The 24,094-nt window shown below is 37.9% G+C and overlaps 1 protein-coding gene across 2 annotated transcripts; it reads left to right on the forward strand.

Annotated features, from left to right (window-relative positions):
- The first annotated feature begins 2 nt into the window (after positions 1-2).
- On the forward strand, positions 3-24,088 carry LOC108242149 (cilia- and flagella-associated protein 47). Of its 2 annotated transcripts, none has more exons than XM_037973932.1 (21): positions 3-183; positions 1,799-1,896; positions 2,216-2,332; positions 3,517-3,651; positions 4,097-4,209; positions 6,197-6,341; positions 6,776-6,864; positions 8,369-8,455; positions 10,583-10,629; positions 11,942-12,078; positions 12,393-12,498; positions 15,557-15,783; positions 15,888-16,023; positions 16,426-16,553; positions 19,246-19,419; positions 19,737-19,848; positions 21,264-21,317; positions 21,460-21,554; positions 22,904-23,079; positions 23,323-23,430; positions 23,534-24,088. In XM_037973932.1, exons 1-21 carry the CDS (start codon positions 159-161, stop codon positions 23,568-23,570), a joined length of 2,346 nt encoding a protein of 781 aa, XP_037829860.1. In that variant the 5' UTR covers positions 3-158; the 3' UTR covers positions 23,571-24,088. The 2 variants fall into 2 exon arrangements, with proteins under 2 accessions (XP_037829860.1, XP_037829861.1); XM_037973933.1 differs by having other exon boundaries at positions 15,557-15,777.
- Positions 24,089-24,094: the final 6 nt, after the last annotated feature.

Here is a 24,094-nt window from a genome sequence, read left to right on the forward strand (position 1 = left end):
TGGTGTTGTGTCGTGTGTCCCAGAGAGCTCTGAACACACCTTTGAACATCACAGACACAGATGATATCCCACTTGATGGGTCACAGTCCCTGGTTAGCAATTTATACTCACCCCATGAGCTCCAGTTACTGTCATGGCTCAACAGGCACTACCAGAAGATGAGGAAAACTGTATGGGGTACAGGTAAGAGAAGCTAAATGTGTTTTATCAAGATGGAAATGGTTTATTTTCCCCATGCTCCTCTCATTTCAGAGTAATAAAATCTTTATGCTAAGTTAAAACAACCACCGTGTGAACATGAATAATTAGGATCATAAAATTATTATGAAGGATAAAAAATGAAAAACATAAAAATCACAAAGGGCTTACAATAAAATAAGAGAAATGAAAAACAGCTATAAATCAGGAAAGCAAAGCCATGAAAAACAAGTCATAAAAGCTTTCTCCATTTAAAAGGCCTAAAAATAAAACTTTCATGTGCAATATAAACAGTTACACAAGTATTAAAACATAAAAAGAAGAGAAGCTGAAGTGCAACTGGTTGTAAGTGGAAAGGGGATCCATAAGTTAATGTTTGTTAGCTGGCTTACTGAATAGTACCATTTATTAAGCGATAAGAAATGTTGCCAAAATGGCAAATAGTCTGTTCTAGAGGTAATTATAAATCAAGAACAAGCCTGGGCTTAAAACACAACCTTGAGGGACTCCACATAACGGGGCAGTAGTTTCTGACATAATCTGATTTTTACAAACAGTAAAACTTCTTTCAGGAAGGAATGGACCATTTATCACTTCAGTTGAATTCAAAAAGTTTGTTAATTACAGCATAGTGATTGACAGGATAAAATCCATGTTAAGGTCATAATTGCCCACCTTTTGTAGCAGCCAGTGATTGTTGTGGCAAAAAGATAAAGGAAAACCCAGCTTTTTGATTTTTAACAATTTATTACCAAACAAACATCAAGCAGAACATCCCAGGGATGAGACAGATCCAAGCTATAGAATCAGTCTGACCTCAGATTGTCAGAGTTGTCATTTGAACCAAACTTATCAGTAAGACATAACAACACCAGCAGTCTGTTCATAACTGGAAGGTCATATCACTTAGAGGGCCGCATGAGCTAACATTGAACTGTGAACAGATATGTTTCCTCTGTGTTTTAGCCACAACAATCACTCGCTGCTACAAAAGGTGGGCATTTATGACCTTACCATGGATTTTATCCTGACAATCACTATGCTGTAATTAATAAACTTTTTATACAGGACAATTCTGTTACAACTAATGAGGATGTCTCAGAGGGGCTATCAGTATTTTAATAGTGAATCTTATTTTCTACAACAGTTTGCACTTAAAGTAGCATCTTTGAACCTTTATTAAAAGGTATCTGCCAGACAAATTATCAGTGTAGAAAAACATGACTGGCTTGATTTAACCAATAAGTGAGATCTTCCTCAAAAGCAAAGACAGTATCATGTATTATTAAATAATTTAAAAACTTTTTACTATAAATATTGTATACCTCAGTTAGACAACTATCCAACAAAAGCTATACAAGAAAGCACTCTTCTCCTTGCAGTGATGCAAATAAGCAGATGGGGAATGGTACCACACTACTGCTAACTTGTAACTTCATCCCTACCTCTTTGAAAAACGAACAAAAACAACAACAATCAAACAATTTCCTAAAGACATAAAAAACTGATGTTTTAAACTGATGTTTTTATGTCTCAGAATGCACAGCATTTAACATAAATAAATATGGCTGATTGATTTCTGTACTTAAATGTTTTTCAGATGGAGTCCCATCAGCACGCTGGATAGTGAACTTTGACCTGGACTTTACAGATGGACTGGTGCTCGCTGCTCTGCTGGCTGCCTACTGCCCTTATCTGGTCTGTCTTTGTATTGTTTGTGGGTCTGAATTTTAACCAGACTCTCTACAGAGGGTGGGGAGGTGGTACAGCTTGCTGTGAGGGTTGACTGGTGATGCCTGCAGAAGGCGCTGTGATTGATGGAATCAGGATTCACTAAGGGAGTCTCTTAGCATGAGAAGCAGTTTTGAGTGTATGACAGAAAGAGTGTGTTCACTCTGTTATTTTTTTGTTAAATCAGCTTTAAAACAGTGTTAAGATTATTAAGACAATATCCAAACATTACAGTTAAGATCAGCCTTGTAATACTTTATACTGTCTGTATTTCTGATCATTACAGATAAAAAGCCACTTCCAGAGGATTTACACCACAGTTAGCAGTCTGGAGCAGATCATTCACAACAATATCATTGTGTCTCAGGCTTTAACTACACTTGGTGTCAACATGGACATACAGGTAAATACTAGAGGCGTCTCCATAAAGGTTAGAATTCCTGCTAACAAATATGAAATCACCATTTTTGAAGGATGTTTCATATGTATAAAATCTTTTTTTAACAAATGAAAACGCCTTTATGGACATCCTCCAAGACAATGTCATAGGTTAAATGAATTTATATGTTTATACCAAAAAACAAATTGTATGCATGAGTTAAGTAACTGTTTTGGGACTTTTCTGTCAAAGATCAGACTATATAACATGTAAAATGTTTACATCCACTCATCATGGGTATGAACTTCATATTTGGGGGTTTAAATTATTTATTTGAAATATTCTTTTTCCATTTTGGAAAAACACAATTTTATTAAATAATAATCACAGAAAATAAAATAAAAAAACTAAATGTAGAAGGGAACAACAAATAAAAAAACATTAAGTATGGGTGTACAGGGCTTTTTCCCCCTCCCCTTTTCTCTTTCCCACCCTTTCCAATTCTATCCTTTCTTTCCCCATTCTCACCCTTACCCATCCGCATCCGCAGTTGTTTTTAAATGTACTATATAAATAAATTTGATTTGATTTACCCTGCTTCAAATCATTGCATAATGTCACAGTAGGGCAACAGTAATTAAAAAAGCATTTTTTAAAGAGTTTTTACCCTCGATCGGACTCTCTATCCTTGCAGTAGTAAATCCATTGATTAAAATTCAGTGTGTCCAAGTTTCAACCTTCAACCATTAATGATTTGACGTGAAGTTGAAGAATTTGAAGTTAGTCCTTCTTCTTCATTATTCCATCCACTTTGTGCACCAGTGCCACAGCATGATGCTACCACGACCATGTTGTCAGTTAACACTGTGGTCTTAGGCCTGAAAGCCTCACCTTTAACCCTCCAAATAAACTTTTTGTCATAGTGGCCAAATAGTTAAATCTTTGCCTTGTAAAGACATAAAACCTGTCTCCAGAAGACATTTGGCTTGTCCATGTGGGTGTCTGTGAATTTCAGTAGAGCATGAATATATTTTTGGGGCAGCAGCTTCTTTCTCGGTCCTCTCAGTCCATGGTGATGTAAGACTGGATTCACTGTGGACAGGGACACTGGTGTTCCAGCACCCACTTCATGGCAGGCTTGAGCCTCAGTGGTTCCTGAGTGTATGTAAATCTGACCAGATTTGTATCTGAGTGTGCTTTGTGTTTAGCTCCCAGATCTGTCTGATTCCAACCCAGTGCAGATGTTAGTTCTGTGTGTTCACCTGTATGAGGTGCTGCCTCACTACCTGCCCTCACACACCATTACTTTGTCAGGAAGCCTCCACAGTACTGTCAGCAAACAGGTACAATCACACACACGCACACACACACACACACACACACACACACACACACACACACACACACACACACACACACACACACACACACACACACACACACACACACACTCTGCACACTTTGGGTTAAATACACAATCTTGTAAATCAAAACTAATGAGCTCAGAGGAGACTAAAAGCTATCTGGATAATAACCTGGTTGTCTAATCACACAGAAACATACTATCATGGGGATTGGGCACAGACAGACATTAACAGGATTACAGACAAATACAAATATAAAAAAAACTCACATGCTGAAGCAGTTTTGGGGAATTACACACAAAAGACCAATTTAACTGTTGTATTGTTTCCTATCTGCAGCATTTCTCTGTGTTTTCAGTTGTACCGTACTTGCCTGTTTTTTCCAGCCATCAGTGTTAACTTTGTTGTTTTGTGCTATCTGCAGGTGCGTCTGAAAAACCCATCGTCAAAGCCTGTCAAATATCAGGCCTTCTTTTTAGGGGAGGATGCTCATTTCTTCTCCCTTCCTAATGGATCTATGGTCACCATTCCACCAAAGTATGTCTTAACTTTACGGTTTTACGCCATTTATGATTGGCAGATGAACAATTCATCAATTCATCAAAGATTACAAATGTGTTTAACTTGTTCTTTGGTGTGAAAAAACCTGTGTGTCTACAGTTTTTTATGGAAATATGACTGTTGTAGAAAAATGAAACTCCCTGATAAGAGCCTGATGGTCTCTCTGAGACATTAGTTGGAACAGGACTGTCCTGTATAGCAGAGGTCCCCAACCTCCGGGCCGCGTACCGGTACCCGTCCTTGGGTCATTTGGTATCGGGCCGCACAGAAAGAATAATTAACTTACAGTATTAACGTTTTTTTTTTTGAGTCTGAATGACATTTATTTTTAAAAAATGACTGATTTCTCTCCACTACATCCGTCTATGACTCACTCTTGATGTGTGTCAAAACACTTATCTAGGTCATGTGATATGTTACTGTTACTGAGAAACTGGCACAGGGCTCCCACTGATTCAGCGTTATGGTGAGTTGTATTTATTGTGCACTTTATATTTGTGGTGTATGGTTTTTTAAAGGGCATGTTTAAACATCGCCATATTGACCAGAGAACATTAGGGGGAGGAGAGGGTGTTATTCATGTTGATAACGCAATACCAGAACACAGCTAACAAAGCATGTACACGTTGGATTTACATTTATTATGTTTTAGAAAAATACCCCCTTTTTCATGCTGCTCCTATCATTTTATTTTGTTGTATTTATCCGCCACACCTTTAAAGGCCAGTCTGTGAAAATACTGTCTAATAATGAACTGGTCTGTGGAGCTAAAAAGTTTGGGGACCGCTGCTGTATAGTACATATCTGTTCACAGTTCAGTGTTAGCTCATGCTGCCCTCTAAGTGATACGACCTTCCAGTTATGAACAGACTGCTAGTGTTGTTATGTCTTACTGTTAAGTTTGGTTCAAATGAGCACTCTGACAATCTGAGGTCAGACTGATTCTACAGCTTGGATCTGTCTCATCCCCAGGATGTTCTGCTTGATGTTTCTTTAATAAATTGTTAACAATTACCAAGCTGAGTCTTCCTATCTCCCTTATCTTTTTGCCACATCATTGACAAGTTAAAAAGAGCTTCAGCTTCCAGTTTTAAAAAGTAAATTCTGGGCTCCGATTCAGTGGAAGTCAATAAGTTTGAATTTGCACTCTCTGCATTCATGGAAAATTTAAGAGGAAACCTAAAGTCCTATTTTAGAGAGAGACAAACCGAGTGAAAGAATAAAAAAAATTCCTACGTTTTTGGTGGACAAATGATATAAGAACTTTAAAAAAATGCAAACTTTTTTGAAAGTTTAGACAGCTTCAAAATTAAAGTGTGCCATCATCACTCTAAGTTAAAAATTTGTGGCAAAATCTCCAAAAATCATCAGACTTAAACTGTGATTGTGTAAAAACCATTAAAGCTATTAAAATGCCAGATCAATCATGTAAAGTCCCACTTTATTTGACCTGTTTTAACTTTGAATGATGTTTCTGCTGTGAAATGTATTTAAACTCCAGAGCTCCAAAGATTAAAGTTTGTATTAGTAACTTAAAAAATCTTGTATTATAAGTACATGCTGCCTTTTCATCTATACTTTCAATATAAATTGTTTTGGCCTATACTTACTAAATTATAGTGAATTCCCACAAATTATTCAGCTCGGAGTCCAAATTGAGTAAATAAAGTTGTGTATAAGAGTGTACGCTCACTCATTAAAATGTATCAGTTTTCCTCTTGAGGCTTCTTTTTAAAAATAGCATGTGTCCCATTTTTAAAGCCCCAGCAATCTTTGCAGAAATATGCTGTTTCAAACGTGAACTCAGCTGTGCAGAAACATTGGACCAAAATACTGCTGATTCATCTCTTTCATAACCTAAAAACTGGAGTGCGTAGAATCAAACTAACAACACATCTAAAAGAATTGATATTTTTCCTCTGGAATGTAAAATTAATGGATATTATTATTGTTGTTTTTACAGGTCAAACACTGTACTGACCGTCCAGGTCACCTGCTTCTTTCTGCGGCCTATGGAGGCAGTTCTTCTGCTCAGCTCCACTTTTGGCCTTCGCTGTGCCACACTCACTTTTAATCTAAAGACAAACATCAACCACATCACACCGACAGTGAGTAAAACAGGGATGCTATGACTGTCCGATTGCTTGTAAGCTTTCTTACTGATTAGCCCAGGGGTAAGCAACCCTGGTCCTGGAGAGCCACTGTCCTGCTTGTTTTACTTGTTTCCCTGCTCCAAAACACCTGATTCAGTGGTTAAATCACCTCTTCATGTTTTGCAGAAGCCTGTTAATCACCCACTGATTCAAATCAGGTGTGTTGGAGCAGAGAAACAAGTAAAACATGCAGGATAGCGGCTCTCCAGGACCAGGGTTGCCTACCCCTGGATTAGCCAATAGTTTGCTACCATTCTTTCTTATTAAATCTGATGAAATCGCTTCTCTCCTGCCTGCTGTCACACACATCATGCTCTCTGTCTGAAGACTAACAGTGACACTTTACAGTGCAGATGTGAAAAGATAAAACATTATGTTTGCTTTCCTAGACTGCTCTGCAGTGCAGTTCTCCATGTTACCAAGTGAAAGTGATTGAAGTGCCAATAATTAACAAATTCACCAAAGAAGCTAATTTCAGGTAGGTAACAGAAGATGAACAATTGAAAATAAATTAAGTTTGGTAACACAGTGCTTTAGCCAGTATCTCACTGGGCTGCCACTGTTGGCGCTATTTAAGTATATTCCATTTACAGCCACAAATGTCTAGGTCTAGGGCAGCCACTATCAACTATTTATATTTCAGTCAATCCATCGACTAATTTATTGATTGATCAATGAATCTAAATAACTAATTTTCCCCTAAAAAAAACAAAATTCAGAGTTTTATTTTAGTTTTTTTTTTATTCTTACTGGTCAACTTTGAGATTTACAGTATACCCCAAAATAAAATGTAAACAAAGACTTGTAAATTAAAGTACCAAATAGTGCCAACTTCAGCATGACAAATAAATAAAATGAAATGGATTATTGTAAGGATATTATTGAGAAGAACAGCATCAAAATGAGGTGGTTGTTTTACTTTTAGAAAAAGTAGAGAACAATTACAACTATTTAATGTGGAATAGTGGAGACTTGAACATTCAAATGTTCTTTTTAATCTAATCACACTTTTAAAATTGTATTTATTAATTGCATATATATTATATGACCTTGTCTGATTTCAATGTAATTAATTTAGCTTTAAGATGTTTAGAAGCTGAGATGTTTCCCCATCTAAGTATAGTAGAATACCAGCTGTGAACAGACATGTACTACACAGGACGATTCAGTTCCACCTAATGAGGATGTCTCAGAGAGACCATCGGTATCTTATCAGTGAGTCTTATTTTTCTACAACATAGTCCAGCTTCAGAGCAAAAATGAAGATTCAGTTTGTTAAACAGAAGGCTGCAGCGTTTGAGTGTAGGTACTAAAACAAGTAACAGAACTCATGTGGGAAAACATGGAAATTCTTCTGTCCAGTAATCACACCATTACAATCAGATGCTGACTGATGACAACAAACCAGAGCAGAACAATAATAACAAACAAGCACACAACAAATTAAATGACATTAGTTGATTCAGTATGAGAACACATATGAGGTGGACACCCAACACATCAGAACAGTGTTCAGTTCAAAGTGATGTTGTATTGTCTTTTTTTCTTATATTGTCTTTTTACAGTCTAAGCTGTTATCACCACTGTAAATTAAAAAAATATGTCCTTATTTCTTAAATAATTCTGATTTTTTTTTCAGTCCATTTTCCTGTTTAATAAACACATATTTAACATGAGAGACTGACAGACAGATGAAGTAATAAATAAGTCCTGACAGCTGCAGATCAGGAACAGCTCTTAAAATCTACAGTTGTGAAATTGCTATAACCAAGCTGTCTAACTTTCATATTTCGTTTTTTTGTCAAAGTCCCTTAAGTTACATTGTCCATTTTTTCTGCTTCCAACTCATCATCTTCAATGACAGAATGTTTACTTGCTGCCTAAGATATCCCCTCTAGTATTTATTTGAGAAAATCTCCAGGAACTGAGATGAAAACTGTGAGGTAACAGTGGCATGACAACATATTTATATTTTTGTTCAGAGTGGTGCTGGTGGAGTCTAACTTCAATCCTGTGGAGCCTGAAACAAAAGGAAGCACTTTGATACAACAATCACCTTCTAAAGCCAAGTAATGTGCACTGCTCTCAATTCAACTCAACTTTCTTTTTCCTGCACTTTTTAAATGCAATTCAAAGTCAGACATGGGAAGATAAACATGGCAATGAAATGAAAGTATGATGAATAAAGAAATGACAATACTGATACAACCAATTTGCAATATTAGTAAAAATTGTATTAATAGCAATAAGAGCAAGAAAATGAGATAAAGAATTAAGAGTATAAGATAAAAAAAACATAAAACACAGCAGAGATTGTTGGTGTCCTTCACCAAAACCAGGAAGCTGATTCCAAAAAGACCAAAATGTTCCCGATGATGATAAATCTTGGTGTCGTCAGCAGAGCAATGAAAATTTAGGCTCTTTCATGAAACAGTTCTGGAAAATGGCGACAACAACCAGTCTTTCCTTAAGCTGCCTTTGGCTGTTTAAAAATCACAGATGGAGCTGGCCATGTCACGCATAGATGTGAGCTTTCAGAAATGAAGCGAGCATCAAGGAAACAAAAGAGGCGTGGAGCAGAAGTCAGCTACTTTTACATGTACTACGTACAAATGTGTGACAGATTTTCTTGCCATAACGTTCTCAAAACGTTTTGTTTTTTTTAGTGTGTTTTCAGCATAAAGAGCAAGAATCTCACAAACTTTGCTATTGCTCCAATTTGCCAATGTTAAGAATTTACCTCTAACTTTTAAAAAAGGAGAGTTGAGAGTTGTCTTCCAAAATTAATCCGTTCTATTTTGTTTTGGCTTTGAAATCCCGAGTCTGGGTGGTCACAGAAAGCATACGTTGTCACTCATATTATTGAGCCGCAACGCCTGCTTACCTTTTCATAGCGACTCTGTTCCTCCCTCACTTCACAGCACAAAGGTGGGTCAGGGGGTGTGTTGGCTTCAATCCCCCTTGCTGTTATGGTCTATTCAGAAATCACACCAAGGCAGCCAGAAGGCACCTAAGGGCAGGCTTGAGGCGTTTTATGAAATAGCCCTATGTGTCCTATTTCCTGATATTGTATAAAGACAGCATGTATGGAGAAAATGAAATCAGTACAGAACGCTGAGGAAACTCTAAAATGATGTAGCTCTGCAAAGTGAGGTGGCTACGTCACTGACATGTACAAAATAAGACCTGTCAAATAAATATGACTTAAAACAGTCTAAATGTCATGTATTTTGCAAATACAAGTTTGATAAATAACTTGGCAGCTATAGAAATTCACTGATTTAGTCTTTTATATTGCATATGTGAATGAACCACAAGCAGCTGATTAGATTTTTTTATTATTATCATTCAGTACTGTTTAAGTATGGTCTTTAAATACTTCTCTAACAATGGCAAATTGATGTAGTCAGTTATCATAACTTTATGATTTAAAATGTTTTGTGGAAAAAAGGGAGCTGTGGTGATTTGGCTTTTTTCCCTGGGTTTTGTTTGTTTTATTTTGATTTTAGTTATTTGGTTTTTGTTTTGTTTCTATTGTGTTTTGGTTAGACTCTGCTCATGTTCATGTTCATTTTCACTCTCCCTCAGTCATTCACTTGTCTGTCAGCCACGCCCATCTACACCTGTCCCGACTTTGCAATCATTCCACCTGTTCCCACTCACCTCGTTATCCTCTGTGTTAAAAACCCGGTCACTTTTCCCATACCTTGCTGGTCCATTGTTTGATGGCTCTCGTTGTCGTTGGTTACTGGTTGTTTGCTTCTGTCCTGCTTGTTCCCGGCCCTGTCCATGTTAGTTTTTAGTTTTGTTCTTTGTTTGTTTTTCTGCCACGTCAGCTTTTGTTTTGGTTTTCTTTATTTAATAAATTAGTTTATTTCTCCTGCCATGAGTCTGGGTTCCTTTCTGTGTCATCCGATCATGACAGGAGCAAACTAATAACTAAGCTATGTGAATCAGTTTCAGTGCTTCTCTATTTCCAGTCTAAATTGTTCTTGAGTATAGTTACATATTTAACAGCCTAAGGTGTCATTAAAAGTGGAGGTCAATATGCATTCCTCTCCAACTGAGACATCTTCGATGCCAAGCATCCCAAATCATTGATGATTTGAAGGATTTATTGTCTGATTCAGGTGGTAGAGCCCAATATCTTTATACCAAGTTTGAATGTAATTTTCTTTCCTTAAACTTTTTTTTAGTATTCAGAAGAAAACCTCACATAATATTGATGGCTGGGAGATGGAAGGTAAGTTGGAAATAACATAAAGTAGGTGCAATCTTACAAACGCCCACGTGCACCTTGCTGCTTTCATTATTGTTGTGTAATCGCAGTATCTCAAACTAAAATCCGAATCTAAACTGAACATGTAATTTATATGTGATTTGCATAAATTTTATGTATAAATGTTTGGTATATTTATTTTACCTTAAATCTTTTGCATGTAAATTGATCACTTATATGGGAAGAAGTGACATGATCTCTAAATATAATTATGGAAAAGGAAAACACATCCACTTTTATATTTTAAAGTTTTACGTATGAAGAGAAAATTAAAGTCAATAAATCTTACTAGTTCTTAAAAGTAGGTATCACAACCTCAGGTGATCAACAAATGACATTTTTTGTAGGGTCATCATCTGTATAACAAAAACTACACCAAAAACCAGGAGGAGTGTGAGAAAAATTAAGCCGTGTGAGATTTAAAAGTCTGTAGAACCAACTTTAGCAGGAATAACTCACAGAAGTGTGCATGGTCACCTCAATGACTGCAAGGTGCCTTGGTCTTGTGGCTGCAAAAGGAAGCCCAAATCATGAACATCACCACCACCATGCTTGACAGTTAGAGTGAGCGGTTTGTGCTGATATGCTGTATTTGTTTTTTGCCAAACATTCTGCTATGCATTTTGGGCAAACAACGCCACTGTTCTGATTAGTTTAAAGGAAATTTGACCATAAGTCTTGCAGTTTGTTTGAATGCCAGCCCTGACATTTTCAACATTAACATAAATTCACCTAAATTAGGTATAGTGTTGTATGTTGACCTTCATTGTAGATGCATCATTGAAATGTTTATTTCTGAGGGCCTTTTGAAGGATAAAACAATTTGTTGAGACTGTCTGTAGAATTTTAAATATTGTTTGTTTAAAAGTTTTTTTTGATATACAAGTTGCTGAAGGAGACCTGTACATCAAACAAGTCACAAAATGTAAGCCTAATTATTCAGCAGTGTTAACAAATAGTCCTTCCAGCCAGGCATATGCACAAAAAGGAGGGTCAGTACCAGTTTGTGCATGAGACAGTCAGTGTGGTTCACTCTCCTGTGCTAGAAAAACAAAACAAAAACAAATAACATATTTAAATATTCCAAATACAAAAATAAAATGCAAATGAGGAGGCAGCAACAGTTCTTAGAACTGGAGACAATTTCAGGAACTGTTTTAAGAAGTGTCACCCAATAAAGTCTTGGGCTGGACACCGTAGGGTTGCAGTGCTCTGCCTCCATTCATGTGTTGCTTGGTTATGGTTTTCTGAACTGTACATTTGCTGGTGTGTGCAGATGGTGAGGCCCACGAGTTCCTGAGTAGAGTGAGGAGTGTTTGTCTACTGCCAGGGCAAGCAGACACTCTGAGACTACTCTACCTGCCCTTCTTCCCAGGCACTAAATACTGCTCTGTGCTGCTGACCTGCCCTCAGGTCTGTGTGTGCATTTTTTTCAATAAATACTTTTATTTGTTGCTGGTTGCTATAAATACTGACTAATGACAAATGTTGCAATGTCATGAAAGAAAAAAAAATCCATTGGGAAGAGTGGAAACTACCAACTTTGTCTTTATTTAGAGAGGATGTGACAGGCAGTATTACTTGACTAAAGAGGCTAGAACCAAAGCCAAACTTTACTACAAGTAAACCATAACAAATTCTTGTTAAAAATAGTTAAAAAATACAAACTACAAGAACCTTTAACACTGTGTGCATGTTTGTTTGTTTTCTCATGTGTATGTCTCAAGGTAGGAGATATGGTGTATGTGGTGAAGGCTACTTCAGAATTACCACTTCCCTCTCCTGTCTCTGCAAAGTCAAGATGTGACTCAGATTTTATTACCAAGAATTCTGGTAAGAAACTTTTCTTGCAAATGTTTCTCATAAAACAGTTCAACATCACGGAACAAGCAGAATGAATTCAAAAGTTATTTACAGTTGCTGCTTTTGCTTTAATCATACTGTGGGTTGCAAAAGTATCGTTCCATCCATATTCCCTTCAACTCTGATCACATTCCCATTTCCTGCCAATAAAAAACATCCACACAGCTTGATACTACCACCACCATGCTTCACAGTAGGAATAGCATTGTTGGGGACAGTTATAGGAGCTCAACTATCAGGATGATGAGTTTTGGGAGCTATCTTTGTGATTAGCAAATATTAATAAATGTCTAAAGTCAGTTATTAATTGCTAATAAAACTATTAATGGAAATCATGAATTACAGGGCACCATCTGAAAACCAGGAACTAATAACTAAGTCTTAATATCAGTCTCAAGTGTCTGTTGGTCTGTTTGTGTCAATCTGGAACAGATTTGACACCTACAGAGCAGACAGTGACGATGTGAATCTGAGAACTGAACCAAAAGTTATCACAATACAAACACAGTGATGACAAACTACTTCTCTTTTATGTTTCAAATATATTTATTGAAAACACATTTCTTCAAACAGGCATTAACTTTGACATTAACATATTTCTATATTTCTATTAAACAAAAAATCTACATAATAATAGACAGCTGTATAGACAGAGACAAATAAAAAAACAGGGCAATTAAAAAAAGAATACAATGGGCATAATTGCCCCCCCTCCCAATCTAATCCCAGCCACCGAGTGCATATACCACTTCTCTTTTAATGGGTACAAAAGGATTTATTAAACAGTGATCAAAATCAATGTTACTAATTATTAACCACCATTGTCTACTATGCTACCAACAATGAACAGCAACAATGATAGCAACAACAATGAATGTCTCAGTGTAGTCACAAGTGCATGTGTAGGTAGCAGATAGATGTGGGGCATTGGTAACAACAACAAAGGGAATAAAGGACACTCAAAATGGCTGCCATTACCATGTGGTTAGTAAGCTCTTCCGACCCACAAATGGCAGCTTTGACATAGTTCTGGTTTAATAAAAAGGCTTAACCAATGTATGATCCTATCTTAAGCATAACTAATATCTTTCAATGAAAATAAACCCAATCCTCAACAAAATCACAAAGTTCAAACAAATAAAAACCCAAAGAACTTTGGTTCAGCAAGTTTTAGGGTCTTAGTGGTTGTTTACACTAAATTTTGGATTAAATCCGTAGATTTTCTTCTGTGGTTCAGCTGTTTGTGTACAAAACAACAGTCCTTGTATCCTCTGAACCCAGGTCTCAGAGTGGAGATTTTCAGACACTCACGCTTGCATTTTAAAAAAAAACGCAAAGTGTGAAATTGCGCTTGCGCACCACAGACGGCTGTAGTCAATAGCTGTTCCATGCATACAAGAGTAAATAAACAATAATAGCAGCAACCCAACCCTGCCTGGCATGGAAACTACAGCAGATTCAACAAGCACAGCCGTCTCCATGTAAACACAGTTTTCTTGTTGATTTGCCTCAATAAACATGGAAAAAACCCTAACATTTCCAATGATTATTCTAGTGTAACCAGGGCCTTATACTTAGCCATTCGCCTAATGTTAATGCCGTGCAAATGCCCAGTTTGTGTTTGTTACCACATTCCTCAAAGTACAACACTTAGTATTGATACTCTGTATCAGCAAGTACCCAAACTGGAGTACTTGTACTCGGTCTGAAAATAAAACCCAGTTTATAGCATATGTTTTATCTAGATTTGTTTTTATAAAGTACAGCAATAGAAAAGCTAAAGTTAACAAAAACTACGTGTACGGTACTTTCAAGAGATAAGTCCAGCTAAAGGATTTGTTTATAGATGCTGGATTTTGCTCCAATTCCTGATTCCATCATTGGAAAGTTGCAGATCCCTCAGAAGCCGTCACCTTAACCCTCCTGGGTGACCTTCTGGACAAGCTGTTGGCCTCAGCTGATCCTCAGTTGACTCCAGGGTTCATGCTGTATGTCTTTAGGCCCGGTCAGGAACAGCTAGCCAGCATGGCATTGTTTCCAGGGAAGGCCTTCCTCAATCCAGCTGTACCACAGTATGGCACCTCTTCTCTCCTGGCCATGAAAAGCAATGTTTGGGTCTAGCAATTATGACAAGTTGATAAAATGTTCACATCTTATCTGATCCTTCTTCAAACTAATCTGACAATTTGGCAGAATTATTGACATTCTTCTAACCTGAAATCCAAAGTGAAAATACTTATCAGAATTTATTGTGCTGATCCATTTTGGAAGGCAAAAGGAGCTGGTCGCTTCTCGCAAAGTTAGAATCCAGGCTAACACCATGTGTCTTCTCTCTTGGAGGGAATCAGAAGTTGTACATTTGTCCCTGGTGTCGTCTGGTCACTAAATGATTGTTTTTCAAGTTGGTTTTCCTGGTGAAAGAGAAACAGTAAGAGAAGCTGGCTGCTGGTAGGCCAAGCTGGCCAATCCAAGAATGCTGAAGTTGCTGGCAACTAAAGTGGTCGAGCAGGAACTAAGTCGGGAAGATGAGTCCTGCACTCTGCTTCCTGCTGAGCAGTTTACAGCAGAATGGTCCCCACCCCCCTCTGAAGAGCAGCAGAGGTATGTCCTTCCCTCGGGACACGTCTTGGAGTTTGTGTCTAGGGTACAACATGTGGAAGGAAGTGGAACTAGAGTAAAGGTCCAATTAGTGTTCTCAGCATGATCAGAGGTGTTTGGTTTGAACCAGACATGGTGTTGTCCCTTGATGGCCAAAAATCTTCACCTTATCTTACTTTAGCACATTATTTCATGTTTTGGGAAGAAATTTGTTTTCCTTTTTTTTTTCTTTAAGGAATGGCTCTATCCTGGCCACTTTTTTCATGAAGCCCAGCTGTGAAGTGTGCTTTTATGTGGCTTTTGAAATATAAATAATACCAAGAGGGATGGATACTTTTGCAACCCACTGCATATCATAAATCATTCCTTTTTTCTCTCCTGTACAGACAAGTTTCCTTTTTTTGTTGCTAACCATTTCCTTCTCTGTTAGACACAAGCGTGTCTGTGGTGAGGCTTCACTGTAAGGTTGGAGACATGTGTGAGGAGGTGCTTCAGGTATCCCGGGTCAATACGCCCTGGGAGAATGCTCTGGCCGTCTGGGCTCAGCACTGCATGAGTGCAGGCGAACGCAGGAGGCGGATGCTGACACACACTTTGGACAGTAGCACTGTGAGGGAATCCACACTCACGAAGAAGTTCATCAAACAGCAGGTACAGGTACATACACACTCAGGACGATCCTGCTGCTTTGGATGAAATGATGAACTGATGAATGGTGGTTTATGTGCCATTTTCTCTCTTTTCAATCCTGATTGGGCCAGCTCTTGAGAAGTGTTAACCAAAATAAAGGGATACAATATGACGTGGAGGTTTCTTTGCCACAGTACTTCACTCTACCCAGAACTGTTACAATACCCGTGAAGGAGGGCTCAAACATACTACAGGAGAATCCTACAGGTACAAGTCCACTATGAGCATATACAGTGCGTTTATTCCAAATAGAAGAGAAGTTATTGATGAAACAACTTTAGCTGCCATTTGGGTCCATTACTTGAATGTTACATGGCGCACTTTAAACAATAGAAAGTGTGTACATTCTGAAAAATCAAATTAGACTGATTACACGTTTCAAAACAATGAAGTTCTTAAGAAGCAATTTGTGCACAAAGAAAAACACACTCAGTTGTTATTAAATACTTAAAAAAAAAAAAAAGAAGTCAAGCCTTACAATGAAAGACACTGCAAAGACCATCAACATTCTGATTGATTTGTTACACCATAGTGTGGTTGTCTTCTAGTGTAAAGATGGCCTTAACATGTATTGATCGTTCACCTACTTTACTTCATTTGTTCCCATAGATTGTGGCTGTGTGAACATCCCACTGAGGTTCCAGGCTGACTCTGTGGGGCACTTTACATCTAAAGTGGTCTTGAGTTCTTTTTGTGATACCAGAGTGTACGTGCTAGAAGCTCTGGTCACTTCGCAGGTATTTATAAGCTAATCAGATACTAAGTCAACCTGTAAATTCTATCAGAAGAAATGTTGTTTCTGATTGCTTCATGCGGCTAGTTTGGTAATTGATTGTTTTCACTGAAACAGGAGGAATCCATCCACTGATGGGAAATGGGAGGCATTTATTCATCATATTCACTTTGTGTGCTACTTTGGCAATCATCTTGATAAAAAATGATGGTTTCTTTGTGTCATTATCTAATTGAATTCATTTTAAAAGCTTTAAAATGATAAGTAGTTGTTTGAAATTTAGCAATTTATGACCTGGTCTAGCAACAAGTTAGTTTTGATTTAAAAAGTCAGTTTTTATTGGTCAGGAGTGGTGTCGTTAGGAATTCCAGCCCCGTATTTTAAAAAAGAGAAAGCCTAACCTTCACAATGATGCCAAACATACGAAGGGATGTCCTGGTGCTGTGGCAACCAGCAGAAAAATATGGTAAATTTCAAAAGAAATTATAAGGGTTGCAAGACAAAGGTTTACTTTCTGAATTCATATGTGTTAGAGAACTTCAATTTAAAGGTAGATTATGAAGGTTATAAGCTATTTTATCCATTGGGATCTCTAGATGGTGTCTTTAGGGACTCAGTTTTGCTCAAATCTAAATTACAGCAAAAATAAATATTTTCACTTATTATGCACTGCAGCCTGTGCATTATGACTAATTTTGCCAGCACAGGTCACAAATATGTCAGTTTGGAACACTATCTTAACTTATGAAGCCAACAAAATCAATCTGTTACCACATAATTAATGTGCAACAGCAAATATGTTGGTTTAAAAAATGTTGCTACTGTAATCAAAGTGCAAAATTGCTTGTTCCTAAAAAATTGTCAGTCTATTTTTTTACATAGAAAACAGTCTAAAGCTTATGTTTTATGTGAATACAAGTTCAAGTCTGGTTATTAAGTGGACCTGTGTGCAGGAGTCACAGCAGGACCGGGCCAAGACCATGGCCTTAATGTGCTTTTTCTTCAGCCACTCCTGTGTTGCCTTGGTGGTATGTTTTGGGTCATTTTTATTGTACATGGTCCCAATAGTTGACCATTCAGTGCAGTGAAGTCGTTCTGTATCCTTAGCAAAAAAAAAACAGCCCCAAAGTATAATGTTATATGACTATAGAGATGGTGTTCTTCGGGACATATTTTGTGCTTCTTTTCTTCCAAATACAGCTGGTCAAGTTTTTGCCAGAGAGTGTACTTTTGGTCTAATCTGACCAAATCTGAGCACTTTCTCCTAAACCTTCTCTGAAACATTTAGACTTAAGATGGGCCTGAACCTGAGCAGAGAGACCTAATGGGTGCTGTAAGATTTCAATCCATTACAGCATAGTGTGTTACCAATGGTGTTCTTAGTGACTATGGTCCATCTGCCTTGAGATCATTTCCTAGCTTCTCCAGTCTAGTTGTTGGCTCATCCTTCACCTTTCTTATAATTGTCCTCACTCTATGAGGCAGTGTTGTATGAGCTCCAGACCAGAAGCTATTGATGGTCATCAGTGGTGTATTACATACAGCCGCACTACTCATTAGCCATACCACATGACTAATCGTACAAACGAGCCACTCTTGAATGGAACAGATCCTCAAGATCCGGCTTGCTTCAAAGAGCCGTAAATCCCATCTCTACTTTTTTTTATTGATTTTACTGCAAATCAATTTGTAACTTTCATGTAATGTGCTGTTATCTGGTTGATATTCTGTCTCTCTTTGTTAAAATGAAACTAGCAAACAAAATCAGTCGAAACTTTTCATTTCTTTGTAAGTTGGCAAACTTACAAAATCAGCAAGGGCTCAAAGAATTATTTCCCTCTCAAAAGGATTAGTTCAGAAATCAGGAACAGTTTTGAGAAAGTGCATTCAAACCCTCAGCCCTTCCAGGCTCAGATTCCTGCCCCTCACATTTGGCTTCTCATTAGCCTGCATCCTCCGAGGACACATTCAGCTCAAGTGAACCACTTATCTTGATGTTTCAGAGCAGCACTCTTTCTGGCCTGTGTGGATCTAAAGATGATATCTTGAAATTTAAGCTTCCTCTGAGGCTTGGCTTCATCTCCTACTTCTTTTCTGAACATAGAGCTTCGACAATGCACAGCAGATGATTCTGTTTTTTTGAAAATGCTAGTTTTTCTTCTTGTAATTCAAAAAGCAATACACACATAAATGCCTCATGCTTTCTTTTACAGTTAATTTATTTAGAGCAGAAACAGATGTATATGTTTTTGTTAAAATGTTTTTTGCTTTTTTGTGAAGAACCTTTCTCCTTATTGTTCTTTTGTTGCCAGTAGGCAGCATTACTGCTAATTTGTGTAAAAAAAAAAAAAAAAAAAAAAAAAAAAAAGGTGGGGGGGGGGGTTTGCAATGGCCAGGAATTGAACCCAGGCCTTCTGCGCAGGCGAGAATTCTACCTCTGATTTGCCAGTGCTTGTTTTTAGAGCTCTCAGGGTGGAGCTTACATTTCAGACATTCTGCAAGTTTTCTCTGTTCTGCTAGTTTGCTTTGGTACAGTAACCTTACTTACAATATCAGCTTCAATAACCTACTAGTTCTTTATGAATTAGATGTACATAATCATCATTTTGAGAACACACTTAATATTTGTGTGTGCTCACAGTGATCATGGGTTTGTGTGTGTTTTATACTCTGCATTTTGTCTCTTCCCCCCACAGGGCAAGGAGTCCTTACACAATGACCATGACAGCACAGCCCACTTGTTTACCTTAAGAGGAAAGGGAGAGCACCCCCTGTTGGTGGAACATGTGGCGTTATCCTGCCCTGTTGGGACGACCACTTACACTCAGCTGGATATTCCCAACAACAGCCTGAAAAACCTGACTCTGAATGTACAAACACACTGATTACTACCACACATATAAACATTTACAAGTTCATTAAAATTCATACATTAATTTTGTGGATAGAGTGGTAAATCTGAACAATGCTTTGTTTCTGTATGTTTAGTTATTCTAGTTATTCATTTGACCTAATTTTTTTTGTCACCTTAAAATAAGCATATTTAATGGTTAAAATATATGGATGAAAAGATGGTTTTTGGAGTTGTAAACAAAATCTTTGCATTCATGTCATCTCATTTTTTTAAATTTTGTTCTTTTTGTGTTTTGTTGGGTTTCTTCATCCTGTGTGTTTGCTGCACATGCAGGTACAGACAGATTTATCTGTTGTGAGTGGCGTCTCATACCTGGAGATTAAACCTGGACACAGCTGTCTGTACACTCTGGCTGTGACACCATGGAAACGAGGAAAACAGACAGGTATTTATTTACTTGTTTTTCCATCTGAGCAGCACAATCACCTTTATGAAATCTTACTGCCATTTTTTGAGTAAAAGCAGCTGGTGGTAAAAATGTCTTTAGAAGTGTCTTCCAAGATAACAGTCTTAACAAAGATTTTAGCTATTTGTAGCTATTTACTTGCCCAAATGTTATAATCATTAAAAAATATAATTGATTAACCATCAACAGAGTTATTGAAACAAGACTTTTACACCAGGACCTGAAGAATGTTTTTTTTCAGTGTGCCACCTATTTAAGTGAACAAGTAACCCACCCAGTGGCCTGAGGTGTCTCATGTTGACTTACAAAACTAACTTATTTATAGACTTCTCTGATGACAGCATTCACTTTTCCTCTTATTGTATTTCTTTGTTTATTTATACATAATTTTACTTTAAAATGTGTTAGGGTTATAATTCTCAATGGTAATATTCTGTTCTATGTTCAAAGTTTTAAAAAAGTGTTTTAAAAGCTTTTAGAAAATAAATAAATGAGCTCAAAGCTGAAAGTTGCCAAAGAGTGATGATGAACTCCAGTATTGATGTGATGCTAACATAACACAATGACCACCTGAACAAATTCACTTCAATCCCAGAGTGGTGGGATCTCGCCATGTGATCTATGATCTATGTGATCTTGCTTTGCGCACGTTTACATCTGCATTTTTTCGTGGTCGGTCCCTGCTTCGGAGTAGGGCCAGCTGGGCCAGCCCTGCTTCGTGGGTGGCGCAAGCTTAGCTCCTTTTCACTCATTGGTCGTGGGTGTGACCTGATGCAAGCATAAAGAGCGAACGATAGGAATATAAACAACAGCGTTAGCTTACCCTGCAACGTTTATGCTGTCTGTCCCCCAGCTGAAGGCGCTGTAAAGCCTGAAATCTCCGGCGGATAACAGGTGTCCATCAATCGCGGCATCCAGAGCATTTCTTCCACTGCGCCTCTCTTCCTGAAGTCTCAGGAGAATCCCCATAAGTTTAAAAAACAGCAACAACACAGGGCCAACGTTGTCCATAGCGCTTTAGTTGTTTACACAACTTGCGCTAAGTTTCGGTAGCGCACCCCCCCGCGCCGCGGCCCTGCCCCCCGCAACACGAAGAGGCGTTGCTCTGCTACCAACCAAAGTGGCCGGTGGGAACACGATGCATTCTTTATAGAGCCGAGCCGAGTAGAGCGGACTTCTGAATTAGGGCCCGTGTAAAAGAGGCATTAGCTTCAGATTACAGTGTTAGTACCTAAGTTAAAAATAATTAGCACAGAATAATGGGAATTATGATATTCAATTATATGAATTTAATGTCTTTAAAATCACATCTTTAAAATCAAAACCAGTGACTTTTTTTAATAACTATCTTATACCAACTAAGCTGAACACTTTATACTTACCCTCTCCTGCAGGCTCTGTGTCATTTGTAAAAACTGGTGAAATGCAAGAGGCGAATAAAGACAAAGGTAATATTTTTCATACTGTTTATTGGCTCTTTAATGAGAGTTTCTGGCATGACAGAATCAGAAGTATTTGTTTAGACTTATTTTGTATTAGTTTTGTGTATTTATCTAAAATGTACTGTTTAATATATTTTTGTGTCTTCAGGAGATGCATTCAAACACTATGCCACTTTCTCCCTTGAGTTAACTTGTGAGCCAGCAGCTCCCGTCAAGGTCATCAATATACAGTGTGTTACTGAGGTAAATTTTTCAAACATTTCACATTCAAGATAATATGAACAAAGATGCTCTCTTTATACTGTACTGGATTAGAGCTGAGGTACAGAAGAAGTGAGAAGGAGCCATTAATGCAAGCCAGAGATTCCCCTAGCATTATCCAAGTGGGGTGCCCCGCCCCCCAATAGCACCGCCTGCCCCACCATGAAAGTCATAGCATGTAATAAATTAATAAATGTCTGGACGTGTTTGCACGATCCCACTTCACAGCGGAGACGCCAAAGCTGAAACATCATTATCACTCATCCACCTCCATCCCCCCAAATTTAACATTGTTTTAAATGTATAAAAAAGTGAGGTGAACGCTCCTCAATGAGTATTTATGTGCTAATGCAGTTTGAGTGTCATTATTAGCGTACAGACGCATCTGAATTGTGTGTGTGACCAAACTCCTGCTAACAGAGAGAGCGCGCTAAGACAATTGTTGCAACCCACTCAAATCTAAAAACAAAACTTCAGCTTTTTTATTTTAACTCTCTCACAGTAAACATAGCAACAATAGTAGTCAGAATAGCTCTCCTGCTCCGGGTCCAAGTAAAGAACACATCGCAGGTTCCCCAAAACATCAGCCAAAGACCTGTCATCACAGGATGACTGGCTTCGACCTAGCTTGGCTGTCAGAGGGAATTACTCCCTCTGGCTGTACAAGACTGAACTTGGTAAATAAGTAATTAAGTCAGCCATCTAGTAAATACAAATAATGAATGGACGAATAGAATACAGCACACAGAGAACTGTTAGGGAATCTTTGAGAAGCCCCAAAGAATACACTGCAGTGAAAAAAGCTTTGTAAATACATCATCCAAGCTATAAAACTTTTTATTTATTTAAGTATTTAAATGTACTATTTATGTTATCATTCAAATGTTTAATTTATTGGTGTTATTAAAAGCAAAACAAAATGTTGAATTCTTTGTCTCACTGATTCCCTCACCCCTCACCCCGCAAGGCCAGAAAAGCTGCAAGCTTCTCCCTAAATGCATCAAAAATTTAAATCTGTAATGTGTTAATTAGTTTTAACTTAACAGCCACAACTACAAAAGGATTGATTTACAGTGTCTTCGTTCTCTGACTTTACAACGTATAAATAAATTTATTTTAATAAAGTAACATCAGCTTAGAGAGCTAGGATCTGTAGTTAGTGTTGCATTGAAAGTTACTGAAAGGTTACACTCAGTTCAAGTTAGTGATTCTTCCACTGGTCTGTGATATATGAAAATATAATCTTCCCTCTACACTTTGATCAAAGGATGTTTATAACACCACAAGAAGAAGAAAGAACAAATTTCTTCTTTGAAATATTTGACTCCTAGAACTCAGTTACCATGGAGATACCTGTCAGTAACCCAGGAGAAGAGCTTCTGATGCTAGATGTGTTCCTGGAAGGAGACAGCTTAACCGGGGCCAACTTGGTTTCAGTTCCCCCTCGGGAGACTGTCAACTACAATGCTACATTCTCTCCTGTTAGTGTGGGAAAGATCACAGGCAGGTGAGATCCAGTACACTAAACCTGCCATTCCTCTTCAAAGGGAGGAATCAGAAAGTACTTGTCAAAAAGTAAAACATTACTATTCAAAGTATTTATGTGCCTGATAAAACTTTGATTTACCTTGCACTGCTTGAATACTTTACTAATCATTGTAAAGATACTGTGTAAGGACATAGTTTATGCAATGCTTGTCATCTACATTCGACAAATGTAGTAAGTAACTTTGGTTTGTCTTTTCTGTAGTGTGGTGTTCCAGTCAGAGCAGGTGGGGGAGTTCTGGTATCAACTCGAGCTTTATGCTCTACCCCCTTCGGTCATCAAGCTACCACAGGCTTGCTGTCAGCTGGGCAAGTAGGTACAAATACACTAACACACAGTAATTTATTTGAGGTTGTGAGTTACAATATTCCCACATCCCAATGATGCAATTTTTCATTTAAAAAATGATCTATAGGGGACTTCTGGGGAGCGTCTCCAAGATGGCGGTCTAAACTATAATCTGTCCTGATCAGCGACAAGAATAACTCCACAAAACTCGATAAAGGAATCCAATTTTTTTTCAAAATGATATATTATGTGTGGAGTTGGATCGAAAAAGAGACTGGGGGGTGCTAAAAGTCACGGTCAGGCAAGGGCTGAGTTACCAAACGTTGAAAACAAAGCTAGCATGATGCAGGCCTCGGTCCCTAGCGAGGAGAGCGAGCTAACGACTGCTAAAGCTATCCAGAATCTTTGCAACACCATCAAAGAAATGCAAAATGACATCATCGCTATGAAAAATGACATCAAGCAGGATCTGAACAGCTTTAAGAGTGAAATGAACAAGAAATTGGAGGAGGTCGGCTCGGACATTCATAATCAAGCTGCTAGGCTAACGGAGGCGGAACAACGAGTAAACGAGTTGGAGACGGTGAACATGGACTTGAGAGATTCTTTGTCTTATTGCCTCAAACAGCAGAAAAACCTCCTAGACAAAGTCACCGATTTGGAAGGAAGATCCCGACGTAACAACATC

The sequence above is a fragment of the Kryptolebias marmoratus genome, linkage group LG23, assembly GCF_001649575.2.
Source record: "Kryptolebias marmoratus isolate JLee-2015 linkage group LG23, ASM164957v2, whole genome shotgun sequence".
In the NCBI taxonomy this organism is placed as follows: Eukaryota; Metazoa; Chordata; class Actinopteri; order Cyprinodontiformes; family Rivulidae; genus Kryptolebias; species Kryptolebias marmoratus.